General features: G+C 40.1%; 2 protein-coding genes and 1 long non-coding RNA gene across 4 annotated transcripts; 1 reads left to right on the top strand and 2 right to left on the bottom strand.

Moving 5' to 3' along the window:
• Positions 1-419: 419 nt before the first annotated feature.
• LOC311063525 (adhesion G-protein coupled receptor G2-like) lies at positions 420-8,093 on the bottom strand. The gene is made up of 12 exons (XM_084083005.1): positions 8,013-8,093; positions 6,902-7,043; positions 6,446-6,605; positions 5,449-5,589; positions 5,257-5,367; positions 5,131-5,167; positions 4,872-4,972; positions 4,629-4,741; positions 2,531-2,802; positions 1,894-1,984; positions 1,321-1,583; positions 420-673 (listed from the first exon to the last, which is right to left on the bottom strand). The coding sequence occupies exons 3-12, from the start codon at positions 6,596-6,598 to the stop codon at positions 540-542; spliced, it is 1,416 nt and encodes a 471-aa protein (XP_083939131.1). The 5' UTR covers positions 6,599-6,605; positions 6,902-7,043; positions 8,013-8,093; the 3' UTR covers positions 420-539.
• A 1,108-nt stretch (positions 8,094-9,201) lies between these two features.
• On the bottom strand, positions 9,202-11,049 carry LOC311063233. 2 transcript variants are annotated; one of them, XR_014602558.1, is made up of 5 exons: positions 10,961-11,049; positions 10,404-10,526; positions 10,126-10,279; positions 9,483-9,553; positions 9,202-9,372 (listed from the first exon to the last, which is right to left on the bottom strand). It is a non-coding gene; the product is annotated as an uncharacterized lncRNA (long non-coding RNA). The 2 variants fall into 2 exon arrangements; XR_014602559.1 differs by lacking the exon at positions 10,961-11,049 and having other exon boundaries at positions 10,404-10,620.
• A 907-nt stretch (positions 11,050-11,956) lies between these two features.
• mtif3 (mitochondrial translational initiation factor 3) lies at positions 11,957-15,759 on the top strand. Its single transcript, XM_084081973.1, has 4 exons — positions 11,957-12,005; positions 13,146-13,614; positions 14,684-14,844; positions 15,478-15,759. The coding sequence occupies exons 2-4, from the start codon at positions 13,149-13,151 to the stop codon at positions 15,718-15,720; spliced, it is 870 nt and encodes a 289-aa protein (XP_083938099.1). The 5' UTR covers positions 11,957-12,005; positions 13,146-13,148; the 3' UTR covers positions 15,721-15,759.
• The last annotated feature ends 1,407 nt before the right edge of the window (positions 15,760-17,166 follow it).

Genomic DNA, 17,166 nt, shown 5'->3' with positions numbered 1-17,166 from the left:
TGCGTGCGTTAATTTACGTCCCGACAAACATAACATAAACATAAACAGTAGGGAAAATACGGATTTCAGAAAGAGGACTGTGTTTCAATGCAGGAAAACACCCCAGCATCATTATATAGTGGCTGATAGAGGGGAAAAAATGCAAAAAATATATATATAAATATTTTTTTAATTTAGGCTTAATGTTGCCTACTATACCTTTAATGTGGTTCATTATCATGAATAAATATTACACTTAGTTGGGTCTCAACAAGAATGGATCAGTATTTCTGGAAAATTGCTTAAAAGGTTTGTGCATCCCTGCATTTATCAAATGAAAGGTCTTTGAAAACTGAACACACCTGTCAAGGTTGCGTTTAAGCCCGCCCCTTCCCCCGGAAGCCACGTTCACTTCCCGCGTGAACGCGTCTTACTTGTATTATCACAGTCTTTGTCTTATGATTGTGTAAAAAACAAGTACACTTTGGACCTCTTTCCCAACGTCAGTCTACAATTCAGTCTAACTGCTTTCTGTTGACTCCTTAGCAACTACCTTAACCTTAATAATCAGTGTAGGGGTTTTCATAGGCCACAATGGTTTGAATGGTTGCCTTCAAGCTGGAACGTCTCTCCTTGTCATTGCCGTCTCCTCTTATCTGCCTGGTGTTGTAGTAATAGAGGAACAGGAAAAAGCCTGCCAAGTAACAAGATTAGTCAATCATACAGGAAGGCAATACTGCACAAGATCACACCTACATAGAAGATCACTATCAGAACCATTAAACCAGTGGTTCTCAAACTTCTTTCATATCGCAGACCCCCAAATTGATATGTATAAATTTGACCCCATCTTAAAATATTTTGTGCCAAGAAACTCCATATAACATTTGTGTTGTTAAAATATATATATTTTACATATTTTTTCAAGATGTTCTGAAAACAGCATATCTGCAAGCTCACATCTACAAGCTGACATTACATTGTCAGCTTGTAGATTGGCTATTTTCAAATAGCCTACGTATACAGGGTTAAAGTGGTTAAAAGGGATTTTGACGCTACAGTATATTAACTAGGGACCTCCTGGAACCCCCTCAAGGACCCCTTGGGGTCCCCGACTCCCCGGACCCCACTTTAAGAAACATTGCATTATACCATGTACTTCCTGAAGGCAATTTTTTTTTTTTTAAATACTGTGCCAATTCAAATTGTACAATTTCGTTTCCTACTGTAACTGGTTATCATGAACGGATCTGTGAATAAATAGATCAGAATGTAAAATAATTGGGGGGGATGGAGTGTTAAATAGTTGCAACTTGTTAACCATACGATAGCTGTGAATACCTTGGAAAGAATTGAGAATGGTGAAAATGTAGTAGGCGGGCACTTGCAAGACGCCGTGAGCCAAGAAAGCGAATCCCCACGTGATGCCCAGCATGCAGCACAGACCCAACACGGTCCACATGTCTTTCCTGCTCACAGTGCTGCTCTGCATGTAACAGAGCCAGCAAAGCACCACCACAAAGGTGGTGAAAGTGAAGATGAAGACCACGGCGTAGTAGCCCACGTTGACAAAGTAGTGGACATTGTTGTCTGTTATCCAGCACCTCGGTACAGAAAGGAAAAGTTTTAATTAACCCGCAAACAAAGTGCCCTATACAATTAATCTACAGGGCTCTTTTAGAATGTTGAACTTATCTTGCACCACATGACATGTCACAGCCGCAGACAATTTAACAGGTAAACGCAACCAACAGCTGTTGTTATTGGGATTTACATTTCCATGCAAGTTGGAAATGCATGCTCCACCCAGTTATGCAATACCCTTTGTATTGTGGGATTTCATCACACAATACAGAATAGACTGAATAAAACAAAAATAATTATCGTGTAGGATTAGGAAATACTGTTAGTTACATGGTGACCTGAGCGTTATCCTCGGTGATGATGACCTGTTCACCATATTTTCCCAGGCTGAAGATGGTGGTCACAACAATACTCGGCAGTACTTGATATGAAAAGAGAAAAAGAGCGGACAGGTTAACTTTATTATTAACCAGGAGGGACTGTTTAGTATGACTTTAATGCTCAAACAAGCAATAATGGTAAAAAACAAAACAAAAAAAACAGCTCAAACCTCAAAGGCATACAGTAACAGAGAGCCTAAAAAATGGAGGGAATGCATTTTTCTTTTCTTTCAAGCCAAAGGAACCTCCATTCTTTGTTTTTACCTGAACCAGGGTCCATATCGATGGGGGCTTACTCCCTCAACCCCATGCTAATCAGTGTTCATGAGCTACATTTTATGCATGGAAGGTGGTAGGCCTATAAGCCACAATTTGTACTTTTATCCTTTTTAATTAATTTTCAATAAAGTGCTCAATCAATCAATACAAATATAAGTATTTTTAGTGATCACTTTCAACCTGATGTTGTCCCTATTTTGAGCATGTCATTAGAGGTGAAATTTGTTAATGTGTTTTTTTTCTGGTTTTCATTTCATCCTCAAATGCATCCTTGATACTTCAGAGGAAAGGCGGCTGTCACAACTTACCCCAACCGGCAATGGAGACTTTGAGCACATAGTGACTGATGGTGACCTTGCCAGCCTTGTAGAGCTGCAGACACAAATGGAAGGCCTCCACAGCGAACCAGGTGAATGTTGCCAGCAGGGCGTAGTGCATAATGACAGCCATCATCACGCAGCCCACATGGCTCTTTAGATCTGCCACGCCTTTATTGGTGAGGAAGGCGAGGTTGAGCAGTAACATGGCCAAAAAGAGTTGCATAAGGACCTTTGTGGTACTGTTGGCCTTGCTACTCCCCCTGGGAGGACAGGACAAAATGTTAGACAGGTCATATGTATCGCTACTGTTTCTTTTGGTTCCTTTGATTAATTTAGGTAGTAGTTTAGTTAAATGATTTGGGAATAAATATATGTGATCATGACAGAGATGTAGGAGTAGTGATCAACATTCAGTACATCCAGTAACCAGTATATGTATAGCATCTAATTACAGTAAGTGGCCGACAACATACAGACAAGGTGGGGTTGAACAGAGCGGCACTATGTCACTTTCTTACATGAATAAAATATAATTTTGTCTAATCTGTATGGTAGAGTATGTTAATACAATGTAATACAATTGGGGTGGTTGTATTTTGTCTCCCTGCTCTTCTGTTGAGACATTTAGATCGTGTCAAAGGTCACGTCTCACCTAGACACAGGATCTGACACAAATTTTCACCTGATGGTCAAGATTCAATTAATCCCCTGAGCAAGCAGGTACATGCACGTGCAGCTTTATGTTTAAAGAGGTGGGTTTTCAAATTGTGGCTGAAGACGCAGACTTCTGAAGCTCAGACACATTAGTATCTTGCCAGATTATACTACCGTCTGTCTGGGATAGGGACTTCTGCAACCAATCCAATCCAATCCAAATCCAATCCACTTTATTTATAGAGCACATTGAAAACAACAGTGTTGAACCAAAGTGCTGTACACTCAGTAACAAAATACTAAAATAAACAAGAGCAAAACAACACACAATAAACGGGACAACATTAGACACAATGCCTAGAGGAAACAACAGCTTCTCAATCTGAATTTTCAAACGCCAAGGAGTAGCCTACAAGTGAGTTTTCAAACATGATTTAAACACAGGCAGGGTTTGAGACGCTCTAACATGGGGTGGAAGCTCGTTCCACAGTGTAAGCGGCTGGGCGCTATGGCGGAAAATGATCTATCTCCCCGGGTTTTCAGCTTTGTTGCTGCAACCGTGACCAGGCCAGAAGGAGCAGTGCATGGCCAGGTTTTGTTCAAGACAGGTAATTTCCTCCTTATCTCCTCATCTTCCTATATAGAATCACACTCTAACCCTCTAACCCTTGTATTTGTTATTTGTAATGTCAGTGAAATATACTCTGTGACTACTATACAATGGTTCTTTTAAGTTGCTCTGAATGCCTAAAATGATGATTAAAAATAATTATGATTGCGCAGGACAACAATTATGCAAAAAAGAGTAGCTGTAACTTTGAGCCAGCAGAATATCTGTGAAAAATGTGATGCAAGTCTTATATTCAGAATGAAAAGTCAAGCTGTGAGGTCTAGGATTGTGAACCGTAAGATCGCTACAATTATTCCAAATGAATAATTTGCACAACCATATACTGTACAGTTCAAGACTTTTTCATTAGGAAAAAGGATCAGCTATAGACAGCCGTCCTTGCAATCCCGGAACTCCAACACAGAGGCTGCTCTTCAACAGTTTCATTTTCCTACTTTACATGATTACACATACTTTACAACCTTGATAACATTGATGAAAAAAATCCACACAGGATGCATTACTTACTGCAAATGTGATTAAAAAAAAGAAAATAATAAAAGATGTTAAAAGACTGTTAGTCATTATAATGAGAAACCTTCTAGTAATAATGACTTCTCTGAAAATAATTAGAAACTTAAATTCTATTCGTTTTTTTTATGTTTTGAAAGGTTTTCGCTATTAATTACATGCCCAAAATAGGAACGCCAATTTGAAAGTTGCTACATTCCCTCAATACAGCCTCTCTCTCTCTCTCACTCTCTCTCTCTCTCTCTCTCTCTCTCTCTCTCTCTCTCTCTCTCTCTCTCGCTCTTTTCTCACCTTGTGAAGTGCATGAAGAAGGATATTCCCAAGAAAAACACGGACAGGCCACAGCCAACGTAGGTGATGTAGGTGAGAAAGTTTAGGTCAGTGATGGAGATGGTGGGCTGAGACTGGACAATTTGTAAAACAACAGACAAAGAGTAGACAGCAAAAAAATAATTTTAGTGTGCTAATGCCTGAAAATGTGAATAAATTATTACAAAACAAAGAAAGAAGGAACATATGGGAAGCGTTGTGTACCATTAGCACAGCAAAGAATGTCAAGTGTGTGCACTTGCAATCTATGTTGTCTCCAACATAGACAGTCAGACATCCTTCATCTGTCCATTTTGGGAGGCTTCCTACAACAGTAACCACATTGTTTTACATGAAGCACAATGAACTGGTTGGTTTTGGTTGAGATCATAGATCAGATATCAGATCATGCAGCCAAACGTAGCGAAGAAAAACAATGCAAAGCCTTACATGTGCAGTTGTAAAATAAGGGGCAAGACAATACCTTCACCATTCCACGAGCGACATGAGGGAATGCCTTTCTAGAAAAATTGTGACATTGATAGGCAAATTAATATTCATATTATTAAAAATAGTAATACAAATAATAATAATATAGTTATAGACATACCTCCTTGACATGTCGAAAAGAGATGAGTATTTTATCTGTGAGATTAGAAACAGCTACTCCCATTTCAACTGCTATAGTCTCATTGTGTAAAATACTGCTGTTTAATTCATCCTGCGTGGAACAATAGTTATATAATTATGAATAATATCTATGGGACAATTATCTGTGACTGCTTGGAGAGTTTTTTTTTACCTTAGCCATGTTGATGAATCTGAAAACAGCTACAAATGGTACCTGGGTACCATTGTTTGCATTGTATGCTTGGTCAAATGCTTCCTTCGACAGTGAAACAGATGTTGAATAGTCAAGCAATCGATCTTTGCTCTCCATAATCTGTAGGAAACAACATAGGTGATGAGTGTTTTCGTCTATTCAGTTTTTCGTTCATTTTCATGAATAGGCTAGCATTAAGTAATCCCAATTTGTGAAGCCTCGCAAGCATCATAACAGGATTAATTTAGCTAATTTTGATACTTCGGCGTAAAAGTACAGAAATATCTGTTTGAGGCTGAATCCAGTTATACATTTTCCATACCCCTACTGTACAATTGTAATTTGTAACAGGATGGTGGTAGACCTATATCTCTGTGTGTGTGTGTGTGTGTGTGTGTGTGTGTGTGTGTGTGTGTGTGTGTGTGTGTGTGTGTGTGTGTGTGTGTGTGTGTGTGTGTGTGTGTGTGTGTGTGTGTGTGTGTGTGTGTGTGTGTGTGTGTGTGTGTGTGAGTGTGTGTGTGAGTGAGTGTGTGCAGCCTCAGATTTAGAGGTGCTGATCCTCATCCCAGCCACTACACACTCTGTTGTGAACTGATCTTTTGAGTGCTGAGAGTCACAGACCGATTCTGCCATCAGGATCTGCAAGAAGCAGCGATGCAATCCTCAGCCCACTGAACCATAAACCCTCCCCTCCATGACCTTGCGGTTGCGCCTTGAAATTCTGTCCATGAATATCACAAACAGGATAGATATCAGGGTGCAGACCATGGTGGAGGCCAACCCCCACCGAGCACGACTCGGACACAGCTCTCGTTTTGTGCAAATAGAGATTGGATGGCCCTCAGTAAAGAAAGATCTCCTGCGGTCATAAGCCTTCTCCAAATGTACAAAACACATCAGAAAGCCACAGCAATCTTCCAGGACCCTGATTAAATAACTATTACGATATATATTGTATCAAAGAAATGCCACCTACGCTTGAGCTAGAGTTAGGGGAGGTGTAGCCAAAGTAGATCGCCTCAAAATCCACATCAACTTCCTGGGTCACTATTGTACCCATGACTTCCCCTATGTCCACCTCGACTGAAGACCCATTCATCTTAGGGATCAGTGAGGACATATGTTTCATGATGTCACTGTTGAAAGAAGTGGAGAACAGGTGATTGCTGGTGTCTGAGCCATTGTAAATACTAAATAATAATCAGAATCAAAATAACAAATCTGGTGACCTTTATTCTCTTCTAAGAATGTGAACATGTTACATGTGCATTTATTTAAACTCCATTTTAAATAGCATTTAAATTTGCATTAAAATGTTTTGTTACGCAGACCTTAGGCTGACAAAAGGGCTTGTAGATGGGTTATTTGTGGTGTAAGACACCGGTTTGCAACTAACTGGATTTAATTTAGCTTAAGGAACAGTAGAACTTACGCAGCGCTGCTTGGGTCGATCTCTCCGACAAGTTGTGTATCCAAACGTATCTTTTCCTCCGGCTTTGTCACAGGGTTATGACAGTTGTAACAGCTGTTGTTCGATTCAGTTATATTAATAAAGTATTTGTTTTTGGTTAAATCTAAGACAGGGAGACATCAGATTTCATCCCAGTGAACAACAAGGTTTCCCACTAAGGGGTATTTTTCAACACCATCATAATAATAATTGGAGTGTGTTGTGAGCATGGCCTTGACGTATACGTACAAGTAGCTTGGCAATTCAAATATGACCCAAAACTTTCATGATGAATGAATAATACAAGGATGTATTTTATAGCACAACCAGCCATGCTTATTATAAATTCAGTTTGTCCCAGGTATTCTTAATGAATTAATAAACACAACTGGAGATGAGTGACAGAGCTTCCTAAAATATAGAAATACTTGTGTGACTTATATTTTGTAAGCTGTAAGCTGACAGAAATTATTAGTTACTCAAATCATTAATAGCTGTCTACACTGATTTATTCTCAGTTTCCTGTTGTGTTCTGTCCTTTGCAACTTTGGTCAAGTAACAATAGCCAGTAGTGATGAGCGGGTCGACCCGTAACCCGCGGGACCCGCGGGTCAACCCGCGGCGCGGGTGGGTCGAGTCAGAATTTCAGAGGCAATTATGCGGGCTGTGGGTAAGCGGGCTCTTGTTTTGTCTTTATTCCTAATAAGAATAAGAATAATAACAATAAAACAGTTTGAATACACTTGGGGATTATTTTCTAACCATGATTTTACAGAATAAAAAAAAAAACGCGGGTCGCGGGGCGGGTTGAGCCATAGATTTATATATGGGTTCGCGGAGCGGGTTGAGGCGGGTTGGGTTCCGTCGCGGGGCGGGGCGGGCCGAGTCATGAAAAAACCCGACCCGCTCATCACTATTAGCCAGCCATTTCTTCTTAGCTGGCATAGAAAACTAGCAAAAGCCATTGAATAGGAATTCTGTTCAACCATCTCTTCTTTGAACCTGTGAAACAATGTGAACAGTGTGGTCTCATCCTTGGTATGTCGAGAGACTATGTTTCAGTGGGTCATGCTGGCATAAGGTGGACACATACCTTTACTACTGCAGAACTCTGTGTTATATGTGGCTTCACTGCATTGTATATGTGTGTTCAAACAGGTCAGTCTGCAGTTGTCTATAAATTCATAAATAAGTAGATGTTAGCATTCTATATGTACCCATCCATCTATCTACAAACAACATGAATATATAGAGGCGTAAGTCACTGTCAGTTTAGAGTCCGATGTTTTCAAGTAATTCATTCACACACAAGTACATTAACAGTCTATTTGAAACCGTACAGAGAATGGTGGATTCTGAATATATATATATATATATATATATATATATATATATATATATATATATATATATATATATATATATATATATATATATATATTCCAGATCTACACTCTGGAATACAACAGGATAATGACAACAGGACTCAGTACTCGGTAACAGGAAATGTCAAATTGATCCGCAAATTACGACTGCTTACCTATAGAGCACCGAAGTCCTGACATCACTGCCAGTAGAGGGCGCTTTCCGCAGGTTCATGGCTTTACTTTTTGTATTGATATCCTCATTGGGGAATCTTAGATCGCTTCATATAAGAACTGTGTTCCAAAAATAAACACACCACCCTGGCGTTTTTACTCATATGGATATGAAGCATCGACGGAAGGTGTAAATGTACACATTTACCCAAAGAGTAACACACTAGAAACGAGTCAAACAACCCAAAGACTACATTTCCCATGAACGCGGCTGCTGTGGGGACAGTGATTTCAGACCCGGAAGTAGTAGTTCTTAAGACTTTTAAGGCAGAATTAATTCCATTTTCGTCAGAAACAGGCTGTATCAAATATGAATGAATATCATAGACGATCCAGAGCCACCCCCTGACAAAAACACCAGGGTGGTGTGTTTATGTTTGGAACACAGTTCTTATATGATGTGATCTAAGATTCCCAAATGGGGATTTCAACACAAAAAATAAAGCCACAAACCCGTGGAACAGGCCCTCTATTGGCAGTCTAGTGGCAGTGACGTCAGACTTCGGTGCTCTTGGGCAATGGTTGTTCCAGTTCCAAATAAACTAACTTACACTGCAAAATTAGAGTTAAATTAACTCTTGGTAGTGTCCTTTTTTTCACTCTCAGAGTTGAGTTAACACTCTCAGGATTTTACAGTGTATGTAGTGCTTATTATAAGAATGGCAATAGTTTATTTGTCTTACTTACTCATCTCAGTTTCACCTATAATGTCTTTTGGGATGAGGCTCGTATTGCAGTGATTCCCAAGGAGGACACACAGAGACAGGTCTTTTTTGACATGCCATTTTGACAGGTAGAGCAGAGAGGACGTCAGCTTTATCTTCCCGTAGCTTCTCCCACTCTTCTTGCAATGATCTGTTTGGAAAGTTGAGAAACACAGTTTTGGTTTTCCTAAATGGCCATGTGTTGAAAAAGGGACTGTTTTGAGTGTTTCACAAACTGAGGGAGGAGCAGGTCACACTCACTGTCTAGAGATCTGTTTTGAGTCAACGTAATTGTGCAATTTCTTTGCAGAATTTCATCATTGAATTTGCAACTCTCATGTGTTCCTGTGAAGACAAAAGAAAATCAATTTCAGCTACACACTCAAGCCTTTGAAGTCCATTTCCAAGGTAGAGAAGCCTAAGCAACTGCTCTCCATTTTTGGTGTGAACATTCTACTGGTATACAGTATGTCGCTAACAAAACAACTTCACATACAATCGTTTTTCAGATAGCCACAATACACCTGGAAGGATTAACAGGATGCCAAGTGCCCTGCAATGACAGGAACGCTCAAGGGTCTGGTCCCCATGGGGAAATTGCTTTTACAGCTTCACCCAGCAGATGACTGCTCAGGTGGCTATGATGAGAACACACACCAATTTTCAGACAACCTCTCTACCTTACAGCCATCCTCAAACAGTGCTTCCTTGATTTATGGATTTAGTTTTTTAGTAAATACTGTGTGGGCACTGTGATGTACAATACATTGTCATGGGGCCCAGAACAAATGCAGAAATAAATACATTGGGCATAGTTACACATACAGAAATAAATACATCGGGCATAGTTATAAATGATCAAACTTTTTTCAAGGACAGATGTGCATTAGTCTAAACTCGAAACTCACCAACAGATCTCTCGTTTTGTGTCACAGCTCTTTTCACAAACGTGATAGTCTCACCAAGAGTCAAAATAGCTGTATTCGTAGTCAAGCAGTTTTTGATTTCATGGCAATAGTTGTTCTTGTTTTCCTTATTTTTCTGGTCATGAGTCGTGGCTATAAAAATGTATAAAACATAAATAACTGCATGGATGATTTTAAATTACAGACAGTCTAAGTGAAAAAAGAACAAAGCAACATTCATATTATGCTATAAGTCTTATTGACATAATTTACTCACAAACAGGGCTGATCCAGAGAAGACACATCAGTATCCAAGCCATGATCAAGCTGTTCAGTGCCATGCGAGGATGTGAAGTCTCTCCCATATTTTAGTATAGGAGTTGGTAAGGGTATGCATTCACTGTTGTGTTTCATTCAAACACAAATGGTCTTGTGATGTATACATTTCTTTTCATAATTTAAATTCAATCTCTAGAAGATAATTGAGATATTTTCATACTAGGGCTGTCAACTTTCCTCAGAAATTATAGTCGAATATTGGTCTTAAAAATTGGCAGATATTCGAATATATTCAAATATTATTATTATTAAAAAATATATATATTTTTTTTTTGACAGAAACAATACAAAAAACAATGTATCAAGTGCTCGGATGCAATAAAACATATCTTTTGTTTGTTTTTATAACTTGATACATTGTTTTTTGTATTGTCCCTGTCAAATAAACATTAAAAAAATATATATATATACGTATATCGAATATACATATTTTCCCCATATTCAAGGAATATTCGATATTCGAATATTAATTCACCAGCCCTATTTCATACTGACCTTCCTGTAATCTGAGTTCCCAGAAGTTCTCAACAGCCCTCGCATAAAAACGGTACCTGCAGCTCAGTGAAAGAAGCAGTTGTGCAAACAAGAGCTCTGAACATGTAAACTAACATCACAGGCAGCTCTGACTTTGCATAGCTGACCACTGTGAACACTGGATGAATACAGAAGAGTGTTTACTTTTCCTCAGGCAAAAAACCCACAATACTCATTCATCAAGGTTGATATACAAAACACAATGATAGTGTCACACACTGAATACTTTGATACCGACTGTCATACAGTGACACCAGCGTGACACTGATATAAAACATGTTTTACAACTACTGACAACTGAAAAAACTATTACAATGTCATACAATGGAGTCTGTCTGTCATAACTCGCACACTTCTACTGTATGTAGGATCTTGATAACCATTTCTCTATGATAGTCAGTGACTGAAATGACTAAAATGGCAAAAAGAAAACTACAACACCACAATCACCCTTTTTTAAATAGGAAAAAAACAAAACAGGAACAAAAATAATGATAACACAAATAATAATAATAATAATAATAATAATAATAAACACTTGAAAGAAACCTTTACCACCGACTGTACATAGTGCCTTACCTACAGTACACACCACACCTGTATAAACCACCAGGCTGTAGGCGTTCTCAACCCTTTTGGCATCAACAAGGGATCAACTGACCCCAGCACCTGAACCTGATTCCTCCTGGTCTTCCAGTCAGATGGCCAGCTTAACAGTCCCATACACAAAATTGTATTGACCAGTGTTACATTACAACAGGTCTTCTTTTGCTGTTGTATTTTGTACAAAAAAAATGAGTCTACCCTAGTTGCTGTACTATCCCCTCTGCAAAGTTTAAAACCCTGCCTAATCTGGGAGAGACAGAGACAGAGACAGAGACATGATCAATTATTGTGACCTGTGGAGGGCAGCAAAGCGCTAATGTTAAAGCTAGTCTGCCATATATTTTAAGAAGAAGAAGACAGAAACATCAACATGGACATACGACTTTGACCTACAGTAACAGTAAGCTCCTATTTTATAACGAGGCTGAACATTCATAGCAGATTTATTTTTGCAGGATTACTTTAAAAATGGGAGTAGCCATCAACAGACTAGAGACTATATTGACATGTACCATCAAACTGCACTGTACACTGCACTGCGCTCACTAACGACACACTGACTGTACAAAGCCAAGAACATCCGCTCAAAACCAGAATTCAGACGTTGTTTCTAAGCAATCAAGCTGATTTTCCATTGTCCACGCTGTCTCTACCTCTGTGGTCAGATACATCACGTAATCTGTCATTTGTCGAGGTTCATCCAGTGATTATATTTTACATTTAACTGTGTAAACAACGCAGCTGAGCCCAGCCCACAGCAGCTCTGGTACATAGCGTTAGAAGAAGAAGAACTCCTTCTAACGCTATGGACCAGAGCTATAAGCCCTCAGATGCTCGGGTGCATCCCCATTGTGACATTATATGTCTCTTATTCTCTACTTCGTTGTAAAAGCCGAGTTCACAAGCTGTCTGTTTTAGGCAAAAGAAAATATGGTTTTGACTTCATGGACAGAGCCCCTGGCTCTTGTTTTCAGCTGGTCAACAATGACAGCTGTCAAGGCATCAGTGGTGGAAAGTAACTAAGTACATTTACTCAAGGACTGTTGTAGAAAACATTCAGGGCATATCTGCCAGCACTAGCCTATATATGGAGATCCCCATAGATGGAGACAATCGACCTGCCAAGTCGTCATAGAGACCTAAACGTGCCATATGTACGGAGTCTGACATCAGCAACCTCTGCCCAGATCTCCATACATAGAGATAACCGTCACGTCCAGGACTGACAGTATAGTCCCATATTCGGGCATAACCGACAGTATAAAAGGCTCGATGTGCCTTAGTTGAGTCCAGTCCCAGCAGCGACTCCGAGAGAGGTTAACCACTAACAGAGAGAGAAGCATCAATAGAAACCAGTAATAGTTGGTTAGCACAGCCTAAAGCATATTCTCATAGTGGACTTGGATCTGGTTAACGAATCAGCCGATATCAGTTTCTATAACTGTACTTAAGTACCTTGATAGTATAGTATAGTATTTTACTTTGGCATATTTTTAAGTGATGTTTGCATTTTTCAACATTATTGTCTCTGCTGGTCCAGGTTATGTCTGCAGGCTGCCTGAGGTGGGCACTGAGCCATGCTGTGAGGGGTGTGTGTGCTGGCAGCAGTTCTGGATCCCAGAGAGCACCATCCAGATATCTATTATGTAACATGAGGTGTAACGTGATCGCACCCTCTTGGCGATGGTCTCCGTTCTCCACTACAGTGGACGATGTAGATGAGGTTCCCACCCCATCTAAGAAGAAGAAAAAGCAGGACCCGCGGGCTCGTGTCACCATCAACAATGTCGGTCGTAAGATCCAACAGCGTCAGCTGCAGGTGATCAGCGAGACGGGCGAGAACTTGGGCACCATGCACCGCGCAGACGTCCTCAGGATCATGGACGAGCAGGACCTCAAGCTGGTGCTGCTCAACGATAAGTCTGATCCCCCCGTCTACCGGCTAATGAGCGGCAAACAGATCCACGAAGAACAGCTGAGGTTGCGGGAGAAACAGAAAGCAAAGGCAGGTGTGTACTTTCCCACCTAGGAACCTGGGACCTTGTTTAGAAATATATTTGTTTGGTGCCTAGAGAAGATATAGAGGATAAAGTACCTGTCCCTGGTCTTCCAGATGTTGTAAAATGCAAACGTGCAGGGCCGTGTGGCAATGTAGGGTTGTGCTGCAATGTAGGCCTCAAAGTACGGAAGGCTCTCCCAGATTACTCTTCTAATTACACACACTGAGAAGAGAATCTAGTTTGCGAAATGGTAATCTCTCAAGATTCTGCCAACAGCAGAATCTGTCAGCACCACTGCCGTAAACATGTAGTGTTGTTGTTTGTAGGAATACACTTGGGAAGAAGTGGACTAAGAAAGTGGCCCCCAGAGGGCTTTAGTCCTCTGGATTTGTTCCCCCTCCCCTAAAGCTCGCCTCCATCACCCTGACCGGTATTCTCAAATAACCTGGTCTTGACTCTAACTCCCCCAATAATTATGGGCCCATCTCAAACCTCCCATTTCTGTCCAAAATCCTGGAACGTGTTGTGGCTACCCAAATCACTGCATACCTAGAAACAAATTACCTCTACGAACAACTTCAATCCAGCTTTCGCCCCAAACACAGTACAGAGACTGCCCTCATCAAAGTGACAAATGACCTCCTGCTCTAGCTCACTCAACATCCTCACACCTTGATACCATACACCATTCCATACTCATCTCATGCCTCAAATCCACACTTGGAATGACTGACACTGCCCTCTCCTGGTTCAAATCATACCTCACTGACAGACATAATTTCATCTCCATTAACAACTGCCAATCATTCACATGGGTGACAGGAGACTCGCATTCCCTACCTAATCATAATCCCCTTTTTTATATATTTTTTATTTAAACTTTGAACTTGTTTTTCTCCTAATAAAAATAAAGTCGTTTTTACCCAGTTTATGTAAAGTGACTTTGAGTACCTAGAAGTGCTATTGTATGTAATATTATTATTACTGTTATTATAAAAACTAGTATAAAAAATGTCCCCCTTTTTTTTTACCGAATGGGTTCCCAGAATGGTGAAATGGAAATGCTCTTTATCCACAGGGCCTGTGTCAGTGAAGGAGCTCACATTTTCTTCTGATATCGCCCCCCATGACCTCACAACCAAGCTGAAACAAGTCCAGAGCTGGCTGGACAAGAAGGATCATGTGAAAATCACCCTACGGTTGGGGCGGCGTGCACGAGCAGAAACCGCAATACCACTGGTGAGAAAATAACTTATGTCAGTTAGAACTGAAAGAGAAAGGCTACAGGCAGACATTGGTGTCAGGTATTGATCAAATGAAGAAAATGGCGTCGCTGTTGGGCAGTTTCCCATAGAAGTGGGGATTAATGCCCACATGCCTGTGACATACTCCACTGGTAGCGGATTGTGTAAGTCATGTAATGGTATCTTGTGGCATCCAGATGAGAAAGAAGCTGATAAACAGATAAAAGACACGCACATCCCAGACCTGCTAGGCTGGGTGGTCCCAGACCACCGTAACAGGTAAAATTACATAATGGGAACAGTAATACTGGTGTGAGGATTTTTATTCTTGTATCTTGTGCCATCCATCCATATGTATGTTGTCTGACGCTCCACATACAGTTAGCCACTTCTCTTTGAGCCTACAGCCAAATCACAGTATTACATCTGTGAGTCCAAAATAACAAAAGCTCAATTCATGCAACAGTGCTCACCAAAAATAGTGTAGTTTTTTTTTAGAGGACATTTTCAGCGAGCAACACCATTGTGTTGCAGTAGGCGTAACTGAAACCATTTCAAAACTGTACAATTGGACAGCCTTGAGAATAGTCTCTCTAAATCTCACTTTTTTGTGTCTTTGAAACTGCAGGACTCATCTCTGGAGCAGATGGTGCAGCAAATGGAGATGATGGTGGGATTTGTTTCCAAGCCACAAGTCATCCGTGACGGCAAGGCTGCCGTCTGTGTAGTCCGGCCACCTTCAGCCAAGGAACTTGCCCAAATGGGAAAGAACAAAAATATACCACCATCAAAGAATGAGGACTCAATCATGCAGCCTGACCAGCCTAAAGCATCAGATGAGAAACATGAAGGCAAAGACACTATACAATAATGAGCTATTGTAGCCTACAAAATAAAATTATTCATTTTCCTTTGTTTTCTGTGTCTGTTGAAAGAATGGCTAACTCAGAAGAATAAGAAACAGATTTTTTCCATAATGGGACATTACATGGGATAATTTTGGTAGGTCATATCACCTTAAAAATATGCATCTGGTCTATCCTACGAGACAAAAAGTGTTGGAAATGTAAGGATTGGGAAGCAAGTGGCACTTACATTATAATAAAGTGGAATGCTCTGTGGTCTTTTGTACGAAAATGCTGGTGACACTTGAAGAATGGATAGAACAGCCCTTATGATCAGTTGTCTCATTGGCGATAAAACACTTTAACCACAGAATGTCACCAAAGCACAGTTTTTATTAATACTGACAGGTTTCATCATAGCAGCAAGAACTCAAAACACTAGAATCCACTGAATGGGTTCAACTTACTGTATGATTGAAATAGCCTCCTTTGAATTCTCAATAGCGAGTATGAACAATACAAAAGAGAAATGTAAGCAAGGTACATTTGGCGCTTACTGCATTAAATGGTGGGAGAATACGAGGCGGTATGATCTATGGGTAGGCTAGGCTACATTTTTGAGGTGTTATGGGTGAAGTGATTGACTGTATTTCTGTTTGTTTTGGATAGTCTGTTTTTGATTACCCTCCTTGTATATGTCATAAGATAAGATGTATAAGACATTTATGAGTCATATCAGTTCCATTGACCATAAAGAGTAAAAACCTTGTCCATAAGAAGGCTGGTGAGTGTCTTGAGACTTGTATTACTGTATTAAAGTATGAGGGCCAGCAAGGAGTATATCCACTGGTACAGAAGGGTTGACTTGCCTCACATATTTGATGTCTATCTCAGGTATGAGGTATCAAATAAGGGCAGACTTGTTTTGGCTTTTAGGCAGTTTTTCTCCTTTTCTCCTTTATTCTCCTATATTTAAGAGAGACAGGAAACTGAGGGCAATTATGAGGTTGATGCACTATCCAGTCAGCTACCAGCACACAGTGTACACCAAGACATAATTCCTAGGTAAGCTAGCTTTCCTACTTGAAATTAGAACAATTGCACCTACCTCCATACCTCAGCCAACAGTGCATCTTTCAAGATATGCCATTTTTACCTTAGATTTGAGAGTCATTTTGTCATTGCCCTTGATTGTGACCTTATCCTTTGATCTTTTCGACCCAATAGGTAATCATCTCTTCAGGGCAGCCTATTGATCATTCCCACCACATTTAATTAAAATCTATTCTTGTTTATGACCTTGACCTTCACTGTGGCCTTGACCTTTTCAACCCAGAATTTAATAATCTCTCTGCAGCGGCCTACTGATAATTCCCAAGTTTCATGAAAGTCCACCCATCCATTCTTTCATTATTTTGCTAAGATAGACAGACCAACAAACGAAATCGGACGAAAACATACATTCACATAAA

Source organism: Gymnoscopelus microlampas (assembly GCF_963454915.1).
Source record: "Gymnoscopelus microlampas genome assembly, chromosome: 16".
Classification (NCBI taxonomy): Eukaryota; Metazoa; Chordata; class Actinopteri; order Myctophiformes; family Myctophidae; genus Gymnoscopelus; species Gymnoscopelus microlampas.
The sequence above is the reverse complement of the archived record's forward strand: the minus strand, read 5'-3'. Positions and strand labels throughout refer to the sequence as shown.